This window comes from Heterodontus francisci, chromosome 8 (genome assembly GCF_036365525.1).
Source record: "Heterodontus francisci isolate sHetFra1 chromosome 8, sHetFra1.hap1, whole genome shotgun sequence".
Lineage (NCBI taxonomy): Eukaryota > Metazoa > Chordata > Chondrichthyes > Heterodontiformes > Heterodontidae > Heterodontus > Heterodontus francisci.
In genome coordinates, this window is record NC_090378.1 from 70041614 (window position 1) to 70060414 (window position 18801).

Genomic DNA, 18801 nt, shown 5'->3' on the forward strand with positions numbered 1-18801 from the left:
TACTCCAACCTGTCACTGAGTACTTTGGAAGGCGAGTTAGTCTCACAGCAGTACATGGGCTGAGTTTTCGACGGCGCGGCTACTGCCAGTCGCAGAACCACCACAATATTTAACAAGGCAGCTCATTATAATAGACACGATGCATCGCCCCCCACCCCACAAATGACGTGGAGGGGGTGGATATCCGGTGCTGGTATCAGCGTCAGGTCAGGTGAGCATCAGGTGCTGGATTCCTATTTAAAGGGCAGCCAGCACATCAGTAAGCCTACACTGCCAGAACAGAGCTGCTGAGAGAAGCAAAAAACTCCTTATCTGCAGAAAACTCATCTCTGTCTGGACGCCCCAAAAGTTTGAAGTTGGCGTCAGAGGGGCGTTCCAGGGTGGCCCCATGGTTCAGTGATGCCTCCCTGCTCACTCTGCTCCAGGCTGTGCAGGCAAGGCGGGAGGTCCTCTTCCCCAGCGATGGCAAGAAGAGAGGCCCTCCCACCTGACCAAGGCAGCCTGGCTGGAGGTGTCAGAGGAGGTCAGTAGCTGTGGGGCCATCTGGCGTGAATGGGTCCAGTGCTGAAAGAGGATGAACGATCTGCTGCACTTCGCAAAAGTAAGTGGCACTTTAGATCAGGGCTGTACTGAAACTGAGTGTGTCCACACAGAGTGGCACATGTGTGCCACTGCCATGCCAAAGACATGGGGCTTGGACAGGGAGGAAATACATGACAAAAATGGAAGAATGTAAGACAGAACTTACCCTTGTCTGCTGCTCAGAGCATGGCACCTACATGAGTGGCCTCACTCAGTAGTGCACAGCGAGCGCCCCCACCCTTGTGCCCAGCACCCCGCTTAAGACATGTGTCGTGCTGTTGATCAGCCATGTTTAATATCTGCCTCCTTGCTCCTCCAGGTGAAGAGGGCTCACAATGCAAGGAAGGCCAGTCGTACATGTGGAGGAGTGCCAGACATTAGAAGGCTCACAGACGCTCAGGAGGAGGCCCTGGAGATCTGAGCAATTCATGTGGAATGCTCATTCAGTGACGTAGACCTCGGGGTCCTGGGTGAAGATATGTTCACGTGATATAAACAATGATCACTAAGAAATTGTTGTTGTGCGATACAATGCTGTTATAATCGTGACATGCGCAACATCAAGACTGACACTGACGAACATTGTATCTTCCAGGTCAGCATTCTGAATTGACCCTGGCGCCCTACGACACCTCCCACACCTTGGAGAAAGAGACATCCGAAGAAGAAGCAGCGTCCCATGACACTAACACACCTTCCACCCAGCGCAGATACTGTCATCTCAGTGGGTATCCGTTCGGCCTTACAAGCCGGTGAGAGCACTGCACAGGTGCCCAAGCAGCTGACTGAGGCTGTGACAGCTGAGGCCCCTGACAGTCGGAGGGTTGTGAGTGGCCAGGCCTATGCTGAGCACCAGGGTACTGATGACCCACTGCTGTCGACAGCACAGGGCATGCTGGAGCTGCAGCTGGCAATATCTGGCAGAGATGCCACAGGCCTTGTGCAGTCTTGAGTGGATGATGGGGGAGTCCATACAGGCCATGACAGCTGCCATGTCACAGGCATATGAACTCCTGGTGTCAACCATTGAGATGGTGGCAGTCCTCTTGGTGAGCCAGATTCCATTGATTTGTGCTGACCTGCCAACCCTCGCCATGGCTGTGACATCCAATCAGCAGTGGCAAGGCGAGAGAGGGACCAGGGGCATGGAGTTTGTCCCTGCCCCGATCCTTCCCAGGAGAGCAGAGGGGTTCCAATGAGCCCTGAGATGGAGGAGTCAAGCCTGTGCGCCATACCTGGGGAACCCCCTCAAGGTGATTCCAATGTGGACACTGGCCCCTCCACCGGTGAGTCAAGCTCTAGCAGCCATGATGTCTGAGGAGAGTTCTGCGCTGATGCAGGATTCCCCAGCCAGCCAGGGTCCTCCAGGCTCCGTGCACACAGAGGATGACCGCCAAAATTATCCACAGCCAAAGGGCAATCTGATCAGCAGCTTCCCTCCAGTCAGGTGCTAGCACAGAGGTGGCACCGCAAAGGAGCACCCATAAGCGTTTAATAAAAGCACAGACACAAATGGGAGTGCACGGGTGCCACAACAATGTAAATAAGTATATCATTAAATGTTCTTCACGAACATGTCTGCCGTTTTTACTGTATGAATGACGTGTGCCAGTATGTACAGCCCACATCTCATCCCTTTACATCATTGGCCTTTCAGAACTTCCAATGTATGGAATAACATCATTGCCATGCCAGCATTACTCGTGCTTATCCACGGATGCAGTAACATGGACAATGGCTCAGTCTGCTGCTGCCTCTAATGGTTGAGAGAAAGATGTTGCAGATGTGGACTGCTGCACAGCAGGTGAACAAGGGTGCTGTGTGGCTTGCAGAGCTCATGGTGTTTCCTATGGAGTGGAGAACCTTTGATCAATAAGGCGCTGCTGTGCATCCGTAGCTCGCTGCTTGCCCTGTATGCGGCACCTGGGTGCTCGCTGCTCTCCCATGCGCCTTTCCTGCTGTGTCCTCAGCATCCTCATCTTCTGAGGAGGAGTTGTGCTCATGTCTCTCCTCATCCTGCATGGCCTCCACCATATTGAGTGCATAGTTGTGCAGAGCACTGCAGACAGCAACAATGTGAGCTACTCTTTCCAGCTCATATTGCAGAGCACCACTTGATCTATCCAGGCAACTGAAGTGCATTTTCAGCATGCCTATCGCCTGCTCAACAGTGGCTTTTGTGACTGGCATTGTATCTCTCCTCTGAGCAGTGGTGGGGTGTCTCACTGGTGTCAGGAGCCATGTCTGCAAGGAGCAGCCCTTGTCTTCATCTGAGCCAGTTCAGTGAACAGCAACTGCACCTGGGACTGGCGCAGGATGAAGGCGTCATGGCAGCTGCCTAGAAAGCTGGCACAGATCTGCATGAAGCGCTTCTGGTGATCACATACCAGCTGTATGTTGACTGAATGGAATCCCTTATGGTTTACTTATGCAGCTAGTCGCCAGGCGGGAGCTTCAATGGACACATGGGTGCAATCTATGACCCCTTGCAGCTGTGGGCATCCCGTGATGGAGCCAAAACTGATGGCTCTCTGGACCTGGCTCTCAAGGTCTGTCATGAAGCGGACATAGTCACCTCCTGTACAGGGCATCGGTGATCTCCCTGATGCATCGGTGCACTGCTGACTGTGAGACCCCACAAAAGTCTTCTTTGGTCCCCTGAAATGGTGCAGAGGTATAGAAGTTAAGAGCCACTGTTACTTTGAGGGCCACAGGCATAGGACGTCCAACGAAGCCCATGGACTGCAGATCATCGTTGAGTAGGGCACAGAGATGCATCACCGCTCTCTCCACATCCATAGTCACCTCTGACACTGGCGCTCTGACATCTGCAGGGATGTCATGCGGGACCTGTAGATGCATGGTGATCTGTAGTGGCGAGCTCTCCTTAGGAGCTGATGTGCATACAACTGGAGGCCTCTACGTGGGCTGCACCTGCCTGCTGGTTTTGCCTGCACTGCATATGGATCCTCAAGACAAATGGATCAATGAATATAGGGTGAGCCATCCCCATCTCCAAGTTGCAATTACACTCGGTTCCTTCACTTCCTTAAAGTTACCGAACAGGGCAGAGAATGATGTTGACTCGTACATCAGGTGCTTTCATGTAGCAACTATGTGGCGTGGCATGGCATTGCTCATCTTAGATCCCACTAAGAGTGGCACAGCATGACCATATTCAGATTGTAATAGCTGCATTGATTGGCCTACCAGCCAGATAACCTTTACACGCCTACCATTTCTGGCACTCTCCCCACACAGGGTGACTGGAGTGCCATTACTCCTTCACTCACACAAACAATCAAAGGCGCAGAGCGGACAACCTTTATGGAGGGCGGGTACGCAGTACCTTACTACACGTCTGCGTTGTGCCCCCAGTAATACCATCCCCCCTCCCACCTCCTTAAAAATGCTTGCAGAGTTGAGATCCGTCTCGCAAGACTTAGCTGCAAAGGCTCCGATGACTGCAACTGCTGTCCCGCCGGCTATTATAAGTCGCGAACAGGACGGCATGCGAGATGTGCCCGTTCACCGGAAGACATTGAATGGAGAAGCTAGAGGCAGCGGGATGCATAATGAGGCAAGGTAAGTAGTGCTTTGAATATTTAAATTGGGGTGCCGCTGCTGAGCCGCGGGGGGTGGGGGGGGGGGTGGGGGGCAAGCTCCGAGGTCCTGCCGCCACCTATAAAATGGGGCAGGGTCTTCCTGGAAGTATTTTCCGGGCCCCCCTGCCATGACCCCCGACATCAGGGGCTGGTAAAATTCAGCCCCATGTGTCGCTGATAAAGCCCTTCATATGAGGGCATGGAGTAAGTAAAATCTGAGACTAGGGATGGCAGCTGCTAGAAGAAAATACTTAGAAGTTGGGTGGAAGAAGATATATTCATATATCCAGGGCTCAATGCTAACGAGACTGGGTTGCAGACAATCATTGCAGCTGCTGCTGAAGATCCATACCTCCAAATGGTTGCACCACTATTTAACAGATGATTGTGTACACCCACATTGTAATTAGGACAATAGTGACACAGTACTCATGTGTTATGGTGAGTTGTCCTGCTCACCATGCCATTAATGAGGAGCTCTGATACCTGTTCAACACCTGCCAGGGTGGGGGGAAATGTGGGGAGGAAATGAGTAGTGTTCCCTAATCCCTGGTTCTGCCACAGTGCACTTAACTTCTTGATACAGAAAAGTGGGATATGTCCCAATGGCAACAGAGTGTTCATTCTGTCCTTAAACAGAAACTCTCGCGGTGGATATAAATGTTTAACTTAGAGGTTTCAAAACAGAGTGATGGCTTTTCTAATGTGCCAAACACCCAACTGACCAAAAAAAGAACAAGAAAGTGTGCCATTTATTTTTTGACCCCAAACATGCCTTAGGTCAATGGTGTTTCAAAGGACATCCTGGTTGAGGCACAGCAGGAACACCACAATATTATTTCAAATTTTTGAATCTAATTTTTCCATTTACATTCAAGCAGTGGTCTCAATGGCATTCTTGCCATCTTATACAATTTTGTACTGAAAATGAAAATTCATTGGTATGGAAAGGTAAAGGACTATTGACTAATTAAATTGTTCACAGAGTAAAAGGACATTCCTCCATGAAACTCTGGCACTGAACTATCAGTTGGGTTTTGGAACATAGCAAAATGGAGAATAGAAGGGAACAGTCTACATTAAAACAGATATCAGCAAAAACATTGGTTTGTTCACAAATACACAACACTATCACATGAATTGTGTTGCAGTGGATCATAAATTTCACTCTCTCCAGCATCTACAAGATAATAATGGGCCAGAATTTCACACCCCCACAAAGAGCAGGAATGTGGCAGGGTGGGGGGGAGGGGGGCGTAAAATGGAGTGGGAGGTTCGGCCCGCTCTCGCTTCCACTGCCACCTTATGCAGGACGGCTGTGGTGGAAAACGGCCTGCCCGCCCCAGGCCAATAAGTGGCCAGTTAACAGCAGCACTCTGATGGCCTGGAAGGGGGGGGGCCCTCATGATCAGGCACCCTGTGCCCGACGGAGGCTGCCCCTGCTGTCCCAACCACCCCCGACACGCCCTCCATCCCCCCATCGACCACCCTTGCCTCGCCAGGGCCTGACCGATTACTCCCAGTGAGGCACCAAAAACTTAACTTGGTTCGCCAGGCTCCCCAACATCATCTTCCCAATGGCTGAGCTGCAGTCCTTTTAGCTTCCGGTGGCACTGCTGGGACAGAGAGCTGCCAGCCCGCTGATTGGCCGGCAGCTCCATTAGGCGGGACTTCCTGCCTCAAACGGGCAGATGTCCCGCCTCAGACCAATTAAAGGCCGGGGAACCACAAAATGCGGATCGGATCCCCAGGCCAGACAGAGGCGGGTTCGCCACTGCCTTTTCAGTCGGTGGACAGCTCCAGTCCACCAAGGGAAAAATCCCGGCCATGGTGTACTGTTCTCCATTTCTCAAACAAAAATAACTTTTTTGATGAAAACAGCTCACCTGTAATATTCATCAAGTGACCCATATCATATGGATGAATAAAATGCTCACATTGATAATAGAATTCTACTCTATGTGCTTTTACAAGCCAAACAAGTTCTAAAACACAATTATACACATAATGTTAAAAAGGATTATAAATAACTCTCCACACACAAATCAAACCTGTCATACAGTGCATATTAAAAAAACTGTACAAAATGTTATACATTCCAGCCATGCTATAAGGTGCACTTTTACATTTCTACATAATGTACAAGAGCATTTCATTTCAGTGGAACCATGAGTTTCAAGAACTGCAGTTGTCTCATTTGAAAAGGAAAGAAAACAGGGAATAAACACTTTACCACATTACTGTTCCAACATTTGTTTTCTTAATGCTTCTAAAAACATAGTATTATGTAAATGTTTGCTTTATATAGGAAATATGTATTTGTTTACAAAAGGCACATCAATAAAAATACAAATCAATGGATATTTAAATGGGTAAGTGCTCATTTCTGATATTTTCTGCATCACTTTTGTCTTTTTATCCAAGTAATGCTGGTGTGGGTTGTATTGAGGGAGGGGAAAGGAAAAGAACAGATACTACTGGCTGATATCATTTTACTATTGCAAACCCAACAACAGTACTTCCCCTATTTATTAGGAACTCAGATTGTTGCTTATTCTGGATTACAAAGGACAATTTTTAATGAGTCTTCCCAATGTGTGACTTGCACATCACACTTGTGGTCAGATCTGTTGACAGCTTCCAATAAACCAGCTGCAGCAGAAATGCTTGTAACTTTAAGCAAGAACTCCAGCTCTTGCAAAGTGTTTACTGATAAACAGAAGGAAATTAATAAGGAAGAAACATTATTTGGAGGAAAAAGCAAACAAGATGGGAAAAAATGAAAAAAAATTCCATGATATGTGGTTAGTGGTTGGGAATTTCCTCCGACTGCTCCCACTCCACCCATGCAACTTCACCATAACTGCGTTGCATAAAATGGGCCATCGGCCACACTTCCAACATTACACTGAAGCAAATTTAAGACAGTTATGCCAGGTGTCATGGTGGTGACCTGCACCAGTGTTGTGTAATTTTACTAAGCAAACAATTTAAATTCGTTCATCGTTCGTGTAAAAACTCACCAACAAGAACTGGGTGAATATGGGCAGAACAAGAATCAGTATGTAGCAGCATAAATGAGACATAAGAAAGAACACATTCCTGAATTGACAGGACTAGAACCTTTCTCCTGTCCTTTTGTGCGCCAATTACTGTTACACAATTGGCATATATTTGTTTACTCTGCATACATTTTCCCAAATCTCTCCTCTCCTGAAGACACTGATTATTGGTGGAGTTCAATCCACAGCTGCTAGTAGATTGCTGGTATCTTAATTTCAATGTTATTTTTCATGTCTGGCTGGACTGCAAGTATGGGACAGGCAATTCAATTCAAGAAAGGATCACAGCCAAGTCTGATTCTGTCCTCCCTGGAATTTATGCACATGCACATGTGGTGGTAGGGAAATATAGGGACAGGTGGGGATGTGGTAGGAATATGGGATTAGTGTAGGATTAGTATAAATGGGTATTGATGGTCGGCACAGACTCGGTGGGCTGAAGGGCCTGTTTCAGTGCTGTATCTCTAAAATTCTTATAGAAGTCACTGAATAGCAATCAGCGGATTTTTCCCCTCTCTTGCCCAGTGACACCAAGGTTAAGTGTTGGAGATTAGCTAACTCAGCATGAACCAGGAACCAAATCTGCTACTTTCTGCCTTGCACTACACAGGCTGGTACCTAAATGTACATGTAGGCTGCAACTGGGCAAATCCCTCAAGATATCACACTCAAGTTTGAATCAAGACATAGAAAGATACATAGCCTTGTACTAAAAGGTTAGAAGAAAACAAATGTGCTAAGGCACTTGTTATAAGTAAAGAGAATTTATTAGCTGTTGTACGTAAAAACGAAACAGATTGAAGAGTGCTCACATATATAAATTGCATGAACTGATTTTTTAATACTTATTCTGTGAATGAAAAGGTACTAGCACATGAACAGTGAGCCTCCATTTGTGTACCACATGATTAAAGCAGAAATGATATCAGTATTTATTTTACTATCTGATAATGTAAGCACACATTTCTATGCACTGCAAAGCACTTATGAAATAATGGCATTCACTTTCGTCAGACTTAACACTGTTCTAACCATTGAGGTGGCCACGAGAAGGCATACTATGATAGCCTCTAGACTGCAAGCTCTGTTTGACCCCTTCACAATCTTTCCTGCCTCTAAGTTTATTGATCCTAAATTGCCATTCCTCCTCTGAACTTTACTGTTACGTTCAAATTTGCCATCCTAAATGTGCTTTCTCCTTCCTGCATCCTCGGTTGAAATCAAGACTAATGTCACCACCTTGCTTTTTAGTTAATGCTTTCAAAACAATGGAACTTACTTCCTGCAAGTTTTGAAGTTTGGCTCCACTGCACCATTACCTGCTGATTTATTTTTTTATCTTTGTGGCTTTTAATGAATTTGCTGCAATGTGTCCTACCACTCTTTCTAGTTTCACAAATTAAAAAGAATGCAAGTATGAAGTGTTTAGTACACATGGGAAAGTCAGTATTTCAGGTACACACACATCCTGGGTTTGGAATGGATTTAAAGAGAGAACACAAAACAAGGTTCACAATATAATGCTTACAAAGGCAAAAACTTCAGTCAATTGCAGGAAAGCCTTTAAGATGGTTAGATGATATTTGGTCTTCTGTATTGGCTGTTTTTGAGTGCTTATATATTTTTGTATGAAACTGAGGCATATATGACCTGAGAGCCATCGGAGGAGAATGACCTTCATTAAGGCTGAATTTCAGCAATGAATCCAGGTAAGATATTGAATAAATTTCAGATGGATCCTGAAACTCCACTGACGAATAATTTTCCAGAAATGGCAGCTCTTGGGCATTATGACCCATGGTGTCACTGTTTGTTTTGTTCTCAAATGATGTCTGCCCTAAGTAGCAAAAATCCAGTTCCTGGTCATTCCCATTATGAAGGACTTTGCTTTCTTGATCCTGAGGTTCAGAGAATCCCTCTGAAGAATTAACAGAATGTGATTTGGTTTCATCAGATGGTGTTAGCTGCAAGAGAGTCTGGTTGTCAAATTCCCATAGATTGTTAGCCTCATTGCCTGAAGTATCAGTCTCATTGCCTGAATACATGCCTTCATCTGAATAGCTGCTCATGCACTTTTGCTTTTTGCAGAGGGGATCTACTGTTGCTCCTATCATAAGTTTGGAATATTCAATGTTTATCTGCCTTGTGTTCTGTGCATAAGTGGTTTCCACATCATGCTCCATTTTATCATGTGAACCATCACTTCCATAAAGAGCATGAAGACTAGATGTGTCTTGATGTAGCGTTGAAACTGTTTCATCTACAGAATCCACAGCAATTACACCTTTGCCTTCTTCATATTGTGTAATCTCTTCTATGATGGCCACAGCAAATATTTCTGGTTCTACAAGGAGTGGGACAACAGGCATCACCTCTTGATGGTGTTTCCCAAATAGATTTGCAATAGTACCAGACTGCAATACAAAAGACAAGATTTGTAAAAGCCTTAGGATTTACAAATTGAAGTCAGAGATACATTAGCTATAGTTGTTGCTGAGGTCCACAGTAAATATTTCCTGTTCTACAAGTAGTAGATCAATAGCCATTAATGGTATCATTTTTTATTAATTATGTTCCATTGGGATAGTATATCTGATATTATCTGTCACATTTTATTAATCTTCCACCATCAGACACTGTTCACACATTGATTTGCATCAGAATAATTAAAAAAGAAAACCGAAATAAATTTAAAAGCTATTCCATAACTGAATAGAACAGCTGAAATATCTTCCCTCGTACTGGCTCCCCAATGTACCCAGAAGCTGACAAACAAACAGGGACAGCACTGACAGAAGGAATCACCATTTGAACATCTCAGTCTCAGTGCCATACCTTCAACATAAAAAGCAACTTTGGTCACATTATCTCAACAGCCTGCTACAAAGTGCTCTTTAGACTAAAAGGAGTTTAAATTTTGCTCCGTAGCACCTGGCCTTTCATTGCTATGGATGCCATTTTGTGTTGAAAATAGCATCAGCTCTGCAGCACATAACTCTGGTGCAGGCCGTGCAAGGTGCCAATTTGGTAAGGGCCAAACAAGAGGCGTCATTTACCCACGTCAGAAGTGGGCATTAGGCCTTTAACATATGCAAATAAAGATGCAACTTTAGTTTGCGCCTGAGGTAGCCAGAACCAGTGCTGATTGTGGCCAGGAAAACTAACTTTAAAAAAAAGTTAGCACTCATCTTAATCTTTCCTAATCCAGAGATCTTTGGCCTCACTTTCAACTCTGACCTCCAGAACACTCCCGATCTCCACCTGGCCTTAACCCCCACTCCAATTGCATCCCAAGGCCCAGTCAACATATTGCAAAGCCCTCTGATGTTCTTTCCTTTCCCAACCTCCCAACATACCCCTCAAATACACATCAAGGCCCAACCACTAACACTGCAGACATCCCGCAATGTCCTTTCCTGACCTCTTTGCTGTGCCCCCCAATCCCAACGGACTCCGAGGCACAGCAGTTCCACTTCAAGACCTCACCGATCTTACCCAATCACTTACCTGAACTATGGCACAAAATCTGTGTGGACTCCTTTCACTGCACCTTCTACATAATATTGAGGTCAGAGGCCCAAAACCCGAGGCTCTTCAGACCTCCCATTTCAGTGCAGGATGTTAGCATTCTGCATGTGAGGCACCCAAAAATTGACGCTGCCAAATTTCTAGGCCATGCGGTTTAAGGGTCAACAGTTTCCAATCTGTGCAACTAATCTTAAAGAAAAAGGAACAGAGCAGTTACCTTTTTCTGGTGGATCTTTTTGAGTTTCAGCTGAGTTATCTGTGGTAAGTCTCTACTGAATTGGAGAGCTGAAAGCCTGGCAGCAATGACGGGCTCAAGATCCAGAGCTTAAGGAACCACTATATGCTATTCTGAGATCAACTGTTGGACAATGTGGGGACGGGGTTGTCAGGAAATGCTGATCTATGGAAACACTGAGCACGCAGATGAAAATGGAAGCATGATCCTTTCTCCAACAACTGCCTCTTTCACTTTGATAAGGATTAAACTGGTTGTTGATTGAAAGGAGGCATTTATTTAATTTCTAATTTAATTACAATTTACTGACTATTTTCAAAGACAAATACCCAACACTCACTCAATGGTGAACCGCATTTGTGGTTTCAATTGATTTTTTTGGCATTTGAAAAGAAAATTACAAACTGTAACAATAATTGCCCAAGAATGTTGCTTCAATTTAAGAGATATTTATTTTTAAAATGTTTTTATTCGTTCATGAGATGTGGGCATCACTGCCATGCCAGCATTATTGCCCATCTATAATTGCCCTTGAGATGGTGGTGGTGGGCTGCCTTCTTCAACCGCTGGAGTTCTTGGGGTGTAGGTATACCCACAGTGCTGTTAGGAGGGGAATGTCAGGATTTTGACCCAGCAACAGTGAAGGAATGGCGATATAGTTCCAAGTCAGGATGGGGTGCGGCTTGGAGGGGAATTTGCAGGTGGTGTTCCCATTCATCTGCTGCCCTTGTCCTTCTGAGTGGTAGAGGTCACGGGTTTGGAAGGTGCTGTCTAAGGAGCCTTGGTGAGTTGCTGCTGTGCATCTTGTAGATGGTACACATTGTTGCCAGTATGTCGGTGGTGAAGGGAGTGAATGTTGAAGGTGGTGGATGGGATGCCAATCAAGTGGGCTGCTTTGTCTTGGTGTCCAGCTTCTTGAGTGTTATTGGAGCTGCACCCATCGAGGCAGGTGGAGAGTATTCCATCACACTCCTGACTTGTGCCTTGTAGATGGTAGACAAGCCTTGGGGAGTCAGGAGGTGAGTTACTCGCCGCGGGATTCCTAGCCTCTAACCTGCTCTTGTAGCCAAAGTATTTATATGGCTACTCCAGTTCAGTTTCTGGTCCATGATGATCCCCAGGATGTTGATAGTGGGGGATTCAGCCATTGAACATCAAGGGGAGATGGATAGATTCTCTCTTGTTTGAGATGGTCATTGCCTGGTACTTGTGTGGCGCAAATGTTATTTGCCACTTATCAGCCCAAGCCTGGATGTAGTCCAGGTCTTGCTGTATGTGGACACGGGCTGCTTCAGTATCTGAGGAGTTGCGAATGGTGCTGAACATTGTGCAATCATCAACAAACATCCCCACTTCTGACCTTATGTTGGAGGGAAGGTCATTAATGAAGCAGCTGAAGATGGTTTGGCCTAGGATAGTACCCCAAGGAACTCCTGCAGTAATGTCCTGGGAGTGAGATGATTGACCTCCAACAATCACAAGGATCTTCCTTTGTGCTAGGTTTGACTCCAATCAGCAGAGAGCTTTCCCCCCGATTCCCATTGACTCCAGCTTTTCGAGGGCTTCTTGATGCCATACTCGGTCAAGTGCTGCCTTGATATCAAGGGCAGTCACTCTCACCTCATCTTATTACAGAAGAGGCTATATTCAATGTTAAAAGATGTTTACACTGTTTACTTAATTCCAAATCCCTTGATTAGATTGCTATCTTTTAATCAATTCCAGATACAAGTTATATTACATGAAAACTGTCTTAACTCATCAATTAAATTGTTGCATTGTAATCAATGCTAGGTGCACATTAATCTGTGCACAATCACCAGAAACCTTTGTTTCTGTGTAATCATTCTCTGTTGGCCATTATTCACAGTGCAATAAATACTTATTAATCTCTACACAATCACTCTCAAGAATGCATTAAACTCAATTTAATCACTTTCAGGTAACCATTAATCTCTGTAATCTGCCTCATGTTCATTATTTAAAATGCTTACATAAAAATTAAAGGAATATAATTTTTTTTTTAAAACCCACCTTTTTGAAGTCAATTCCTTGAGCCCAAGAGCACTTGTTAGGATTAGGGACCTCTTTCCAGACAAGATTTTTTATTCTAATTGTAAAGAAGGTCAGTTATTAATTCATCACACCTCAGATACAAGTCCTTAAAACTCATAATGCAACAATCTAAGCAGAAATAATGAACTAAAATCTGTCTTTATGCGGCAACTGAAACTGATTCAATTTGTCCAATAAATGAGCAAGCACACCTGTAATTTCATGTTCTTTTTGGGTAATTCAACTCAGTGGGCCTTCAATGATGTGTGCTATACTAATAGTTGGCTTGTCTTTTGGAAGAATACTGGATGTTTTCATATATGCTGTTCACCTCAACTATTATGTTGAAAGCATGTTTCAATGATCTATAGATAACACGTATTGCTACATATCCGAGGCTCCCTACAGATCTGGAAGTATGCTTCATAAAATCCAGCAAAAATCTGAGCTATAGCTATATGTACTATCTAAAGATGGGTAGGTGAGAAAATGAGACTTGGAGACTTTGCAAAGCAAACAAATGCAGCAGCAAGAGTAAAGGACCAGAAAATGCAAAGACAAAGAGGGTTTCACAATTAGCTATCAATAGAGAGAGAAACTGAAAAGAGAGAAAAGGCAAGGATAACACATCATCCAGTAGTTCAATAGCCAAAATACTTTTATGTTGCTGCAAGTATGTAAAAAATTGTAATGATAATATAGATGTTTAAAGGATACAGCAAAATTACTGTTTTTGTCTCCATATTGTAGATGAGAACTTTCATCAGTTAGTATGAAGATAAGAATCTAATACCTGTAAGTGACAGTGCATAGCAAATGTAAAGATAAGATATGATCGCATATAAAAACTTTACTGGAAAGGATTAAATAAAAAGATTCACCACTGAAATTACCATATGTGCAATATCACGTTGTTTAAATTGAAACAATCTATAAGAGCAGACACTGCCCTAAAAGCTAAACAATGTTGCTCGATCAGCAGAAAACAAACAGCTGGAATGGTGAGAATGATATGAATGATGTTAAGATTATAAATGGTGTTCTGAACTCTATGAAAAAGGGAATGTCAAATTATTTTAATTACAACTTTCATTTCAATAAACAATGGTATCCTGAAGGGCAGACAATGGGCTGGATTTTAAGGAGCCCTTAGTGTCGGGATCCGTGGCAGGGGCGGTCTGAAGATGGCCCCGGATGAGGCCTGCCATGGACCTTGATGCTGACAGGGCCCAGCCCAATCCTCCCGGGGGCAGTGAGGCACTGCGCCACTGGGCGATGGAACCACAGTTTTAATATTTAAATCAATTAAATTAATTAATTTAAGTATACTTACATCACCTCTTGATGACCCGCCGTGATCTTCGGCCCGGTGGCCGGCACTCCCGCGCCTTCGGATTCCCGTCCGGGGAAACGAAGCGCAACACTGGTGGGGAGGGGGGGAGGAGGTAAGGTTATCAGTGCAGGGGGGTGGGGGGAATTGGATCAAATTAACGTCATGGATGTAGGAGATGGTGGGAAGGGTTGTAGTTTCAACTTTGGGCAGTTTGTGGTGGGGGGGTGGTCAGATGGTAAAGTTAAGTGTTTGGGGGTGTGAAAGGGCAAGTAATTAATTTAATTGTTATGGGGGAGGGAGAGGGGCAAAATAAATTGAATTTGATTCCATCTATCATTAAATATTTAAAAAGCTGATAGGGCTGACTGTGCTTTAAAAATGGCGTCAGCGCCTGCGCACAAGCTGCTGACTCCATTGACGGGGACAGACAGCTTGCCCCCTCCACATGATCAGTGCGGCTCTTTGGTTTGCAGCCTGCATGGGTGGACCGCCATTTTTGAAGCTCAGTGGCAAGCTTATAAAATCCAGCCCAATATGGTGCAGCTGTATATTTATTATTTTTCTCTGATTTTATTGACTTCACTACATAAGTCAAAAATTATGTGAAGTTTCATTGATGCTATTGTTGTTGTAGTCTGGGTAGCTAAACTGATACTATAACATTCAATACTAGTTCTCCTAATTCCGCAAATAAGATTATCTTGCTTTTTCTCAGTTACTATTAAATTAAAATCAAAACACTGGCCTGAAGAACAGGAAGCACTGCATGTAACTAAGTGATAGCTTTCTTTGCAATAACAGTTTTCAATGTTTCAAGTTTGTCCTTTTTTGATCCATACATGGCTGGTAATAAATTATCTAACTTCCTGTTATCTTTAAAAACTATTGCATATGCTGTATATTGCAAGCTGCTGAAAGTTTTATTTTATGCTTTACTGTAATTATCATTGTTCAGTTCAAAAGATGAAGCAATGGATATAGCAAACTCAAATGAAGTAAAATTCTCTTTACAATGACAAAATTGTCCTAATTTACTTATGTAGAATTGAAAATTTAGTCACAGGTACAAAAAATAACCAAAAAGGCTAATGGAATGTTAGCCTTTATAACTAGAGGGCTAGAGTTTTGCTGCAGTTATGCAAAGCCCCTGTTAACATCACATCTAGAGTACTGAATATAGTTCTAGGCACTACACCTTAGAAAGAATATGAAAGGAGTGCAGATTTACCTGAATGTTATCAAGGCGCCAATAGTTAGATTACAAGGCATGATTACATAAACTAGGCTTGTGTTCCCTGGAATATAGAAGGTTAAAGGATGACTTAATTGAGGTTTTTAGAATTTTTAAAGGAATTGATTTGGTAGATAGAAATTTTTTCTGCTGGTGAGGGATTCTTGGACAAGGGGACAGAACCTTAAAATCAGAGTCAGGCCATTTGGGAGAGAAGTTAGGAAACATTTCTTCATGCAAAGGGTGGTATAATTGTGGAACTCTCCCATGAAAAGCAGTAGATGCTGGCTCAACTAATAATTTTAAATCTTAGATCAATAGGATTTTTCTAGCCAAGGGTATAAAGGGATATGGAGCCAAGGTGGGTGGATGAAGTTAGGATACAGATGTTCCTGAATGGCATAACAGAATCAAGGGGCTAAATGATCTAATGGAGTTCCTAAGTTCCTAATAATCGGTAAAAACTCCTGCTATAGTGAAATTACAAACTGTAAATAAATAATTGAGTGGTAATTTTCTACTATTTCCCCATAATTTATGTTTATTATTTTTATCAGGATGTCGGCAACATTGGGATGACCCCATATTTATTGTGTGTCCTTGCCCTGAGAAGGTGGTAGTAGGCCTTCTCCTTGAACTGTTGCATTCCTTGTTGTCATGATTCTCATACAATAGTGAAATGTAAATCCTAAATGCAAAGTAGTGACTCCTGCCAAGAACCTCATAATATCCATGCAAAACGTGACTTATTCTTGAGTTAGAGTAAAAAACAAACGATTTCAGCTGTTGCAAACCATCAAAAGAATCTCAAAATCAATTTTTTCTTTGTGATATCTGCCCTCCATTTCAGGTTTAGAATCTGAAGAATCAAAGAGTGTGACAGTTTGTTGTCTCAAATAATCTTTGAATCACTCTTTAAATCAATATCGGAAAAGCAACTATTTCAACCTAAAAGTAAGTGAATTTGAAGACTTTTGAAGATTTCTATATCTAAGTTTTATAACATACCTGTGCTTAGATATTAGAAAGGTTCCAATCAATAAAACGGATGATAGAAATACAAGTGGGAGAATAATGTTCTGCATTCCATCATTGTTGACCCTCGCCAGCTCTCCTAAAAGAGAAATAGAATTTGCGATGTCATTATATAATACAAAGAATACATGGGAGTCCAGTAGCTTCTCTCAGTCATGAATAAAGCAGGTGGTGATTTTAAAAAATCAATAGAAATTTTCTCCCATTGGTTTGGTGGTTAACTACAGTATTGACCTCTACAGACCAGAATGGTTCCAGGTTCAATTTCTGGCTTGCGTTGAGGTAACTGATCAGCTGAAGTGGCAGTGAGAGTGCTCCAACTGACATCAACACCTATAATTTAAAGACAGGTGAGGAAATCAGTTGTTGTTCCTGCTCCTGTTTGCTGGATATGTGTGTGGATGTGGAATGAGATCAAGATCAAGTTCTGCTGTGGTGCCTCTCACAATCAAAAAGCGTGATCGTGTTCACTGTATGTCTCACAAACAAACAATGGTTACTTAGGCGAAGCAAGAGAAGGTTGCCAGGATCTGTCGCACCCAGCACAAGTCAGTGGCTTGTTAGAGGATGATCTTTTTGTAAAGGACCCATATTGTCATTTGAATGCACTGCATATTATGGAGACATACACTTCAATATACTCAAGACATTTTAAAAAATCAACACGCACTACAAAACTGTACAATACCAACCCATGAGTCATGAAGGTGCATAGTATTATAGAATTTGTCACATGGAGGACTATAATACCATAGGATGAATCATATTGCTATAGTTACAATGCTACAATGCAGTGATGTAAAATCTGGTCCCATTCTATTATCCTGAAGCTTCTACTGACTCTCACTCCCTATCGCCTACTTCTACAGCCTAATCACTTCCTTAAGCATATTCGTAAAATGACATTGAGAAACATGTCGCAGGGTGCGTATTGACACTTATAAACATTAGATAAAAGTACACACTAGCACATTCCAATGCTGAAACTTAAAAGGTTTAGATGACCTTTGTAAAGTACTCAAGTGTTACGCTCTCTTTCTCAGCTATGTTCCATGCTTATAAGGAAATCTTTAAATTCCTGCAACACACTGCTAAACCTTTATTGTTTCCTATAAATGCAAAGCATTGGTGAAACCTAGATACATTTTTGGTCAATTTTCTATTCATTAAGATGATGGATATTGGTGTTATTGGAAGTTTCCAGTGTCAGCACTAAGCAATTTCAAGGTCAGGCATTGCTGACACTATTTCAAAAGTAATTCAATGGTTGTGAAGCATTTTTGAACACTGTGAGGACATGAAAGGCACTATATAAATGGATTTTTTTTTCTTAAATTGGCATTCAGGATGACTGAGGTGAAAAATGGAAAAACTGTCATTTTCTACTGCATCAAATTGCTCCACTTCGAGGCAACTTGGCCTATCTCCTCTGATTTCACTACCCTCCTGTCCTCCCTTAACTTCTCTTGTCTTATCTAAATTCACGACCACTCCCCTCAATCTTACCATCTCACTGGCCTCTCTACTCCCCGGTCTCAATCACCAACTTGGCCATCTTCTACCACTTTCTTGTATTTCTCGGCACCCTACCCCCTTCCAGCCTTTGCCCTCTCAAATCCAAGCTAGTAAAGTTGAGCATGTTTGGTCACCAAACAATTATCATGTCTGTCTTTTGTTTCATAATTAAAATTAATTCATTTTAGGTCCTTGACAGATGTCTGTTTAAGGTGATTGACATCTAAAAAGTGAACCCTTCACAGTTACATGCATCATCTAGATTGACCAACTATTGGGAAAAAGAGATTTAAGAACTAAATCAATAAAAGTTTTTTTGAACACCCGAAAGAGATAAAAGGCGGATGGACCTAAAGCCTGAGCCGTAGTTATCTGAATCACCTCATTTTGGGCAGGTAAGAAAATGAGAGTTGGAGACTATGTAAATTAACAAGGCCCCCACCTGTTACTGGCAGGACCTCCAGTCTGTTAAAACAAGGGCCACCTAAAAATTTGAACGGATTGGCAAGTCAGTTGTTTAATTCCACTCATGATTTTGTTCCCACTATCATGCTGCTTTTAAGCTCAAGCTTGGACTGATTAATGAGATGGTTCAAGCAAGCCAATTATCTGATAATCCT

At 43.1% G+C, this 18801-nt stretch overlaps 1 protein-coding gene across 6 annotated transcripts in view; it reads right to left on the minus strand.

The window, feature by feature from the left end:
- Positions 1-5667: 5667 nt before the first annotated feature.
- lepr (leptin receptor) overlaps positions 5668-18801 on the minus strand; it is a 165123-nt gene continuing 151989 nt past the window's right edge. For all 6 annotated transcript variants that reach the window (XM_068037296.1, XM_068037298.1, XM_068037297.1 and 3 more), the window contains 3 exons: positions 16640-16745; positions 13047-13122; positions 5668-9663 (listed from right to left, as the gene is read on the minus strand). In XM_068037296.1, coding sequence (XP_067893397.1) covers positions 8791-9663; positions 13047-13122; positions 16640-16745 — 1055 coding nt within the window. In that variant the 3' untranslated portion in view covers positions 5668-8790. The remainder of the gene's footprint in view (positions 9664-13046; positions 13123-16639; positions 16746-18801) is intronic.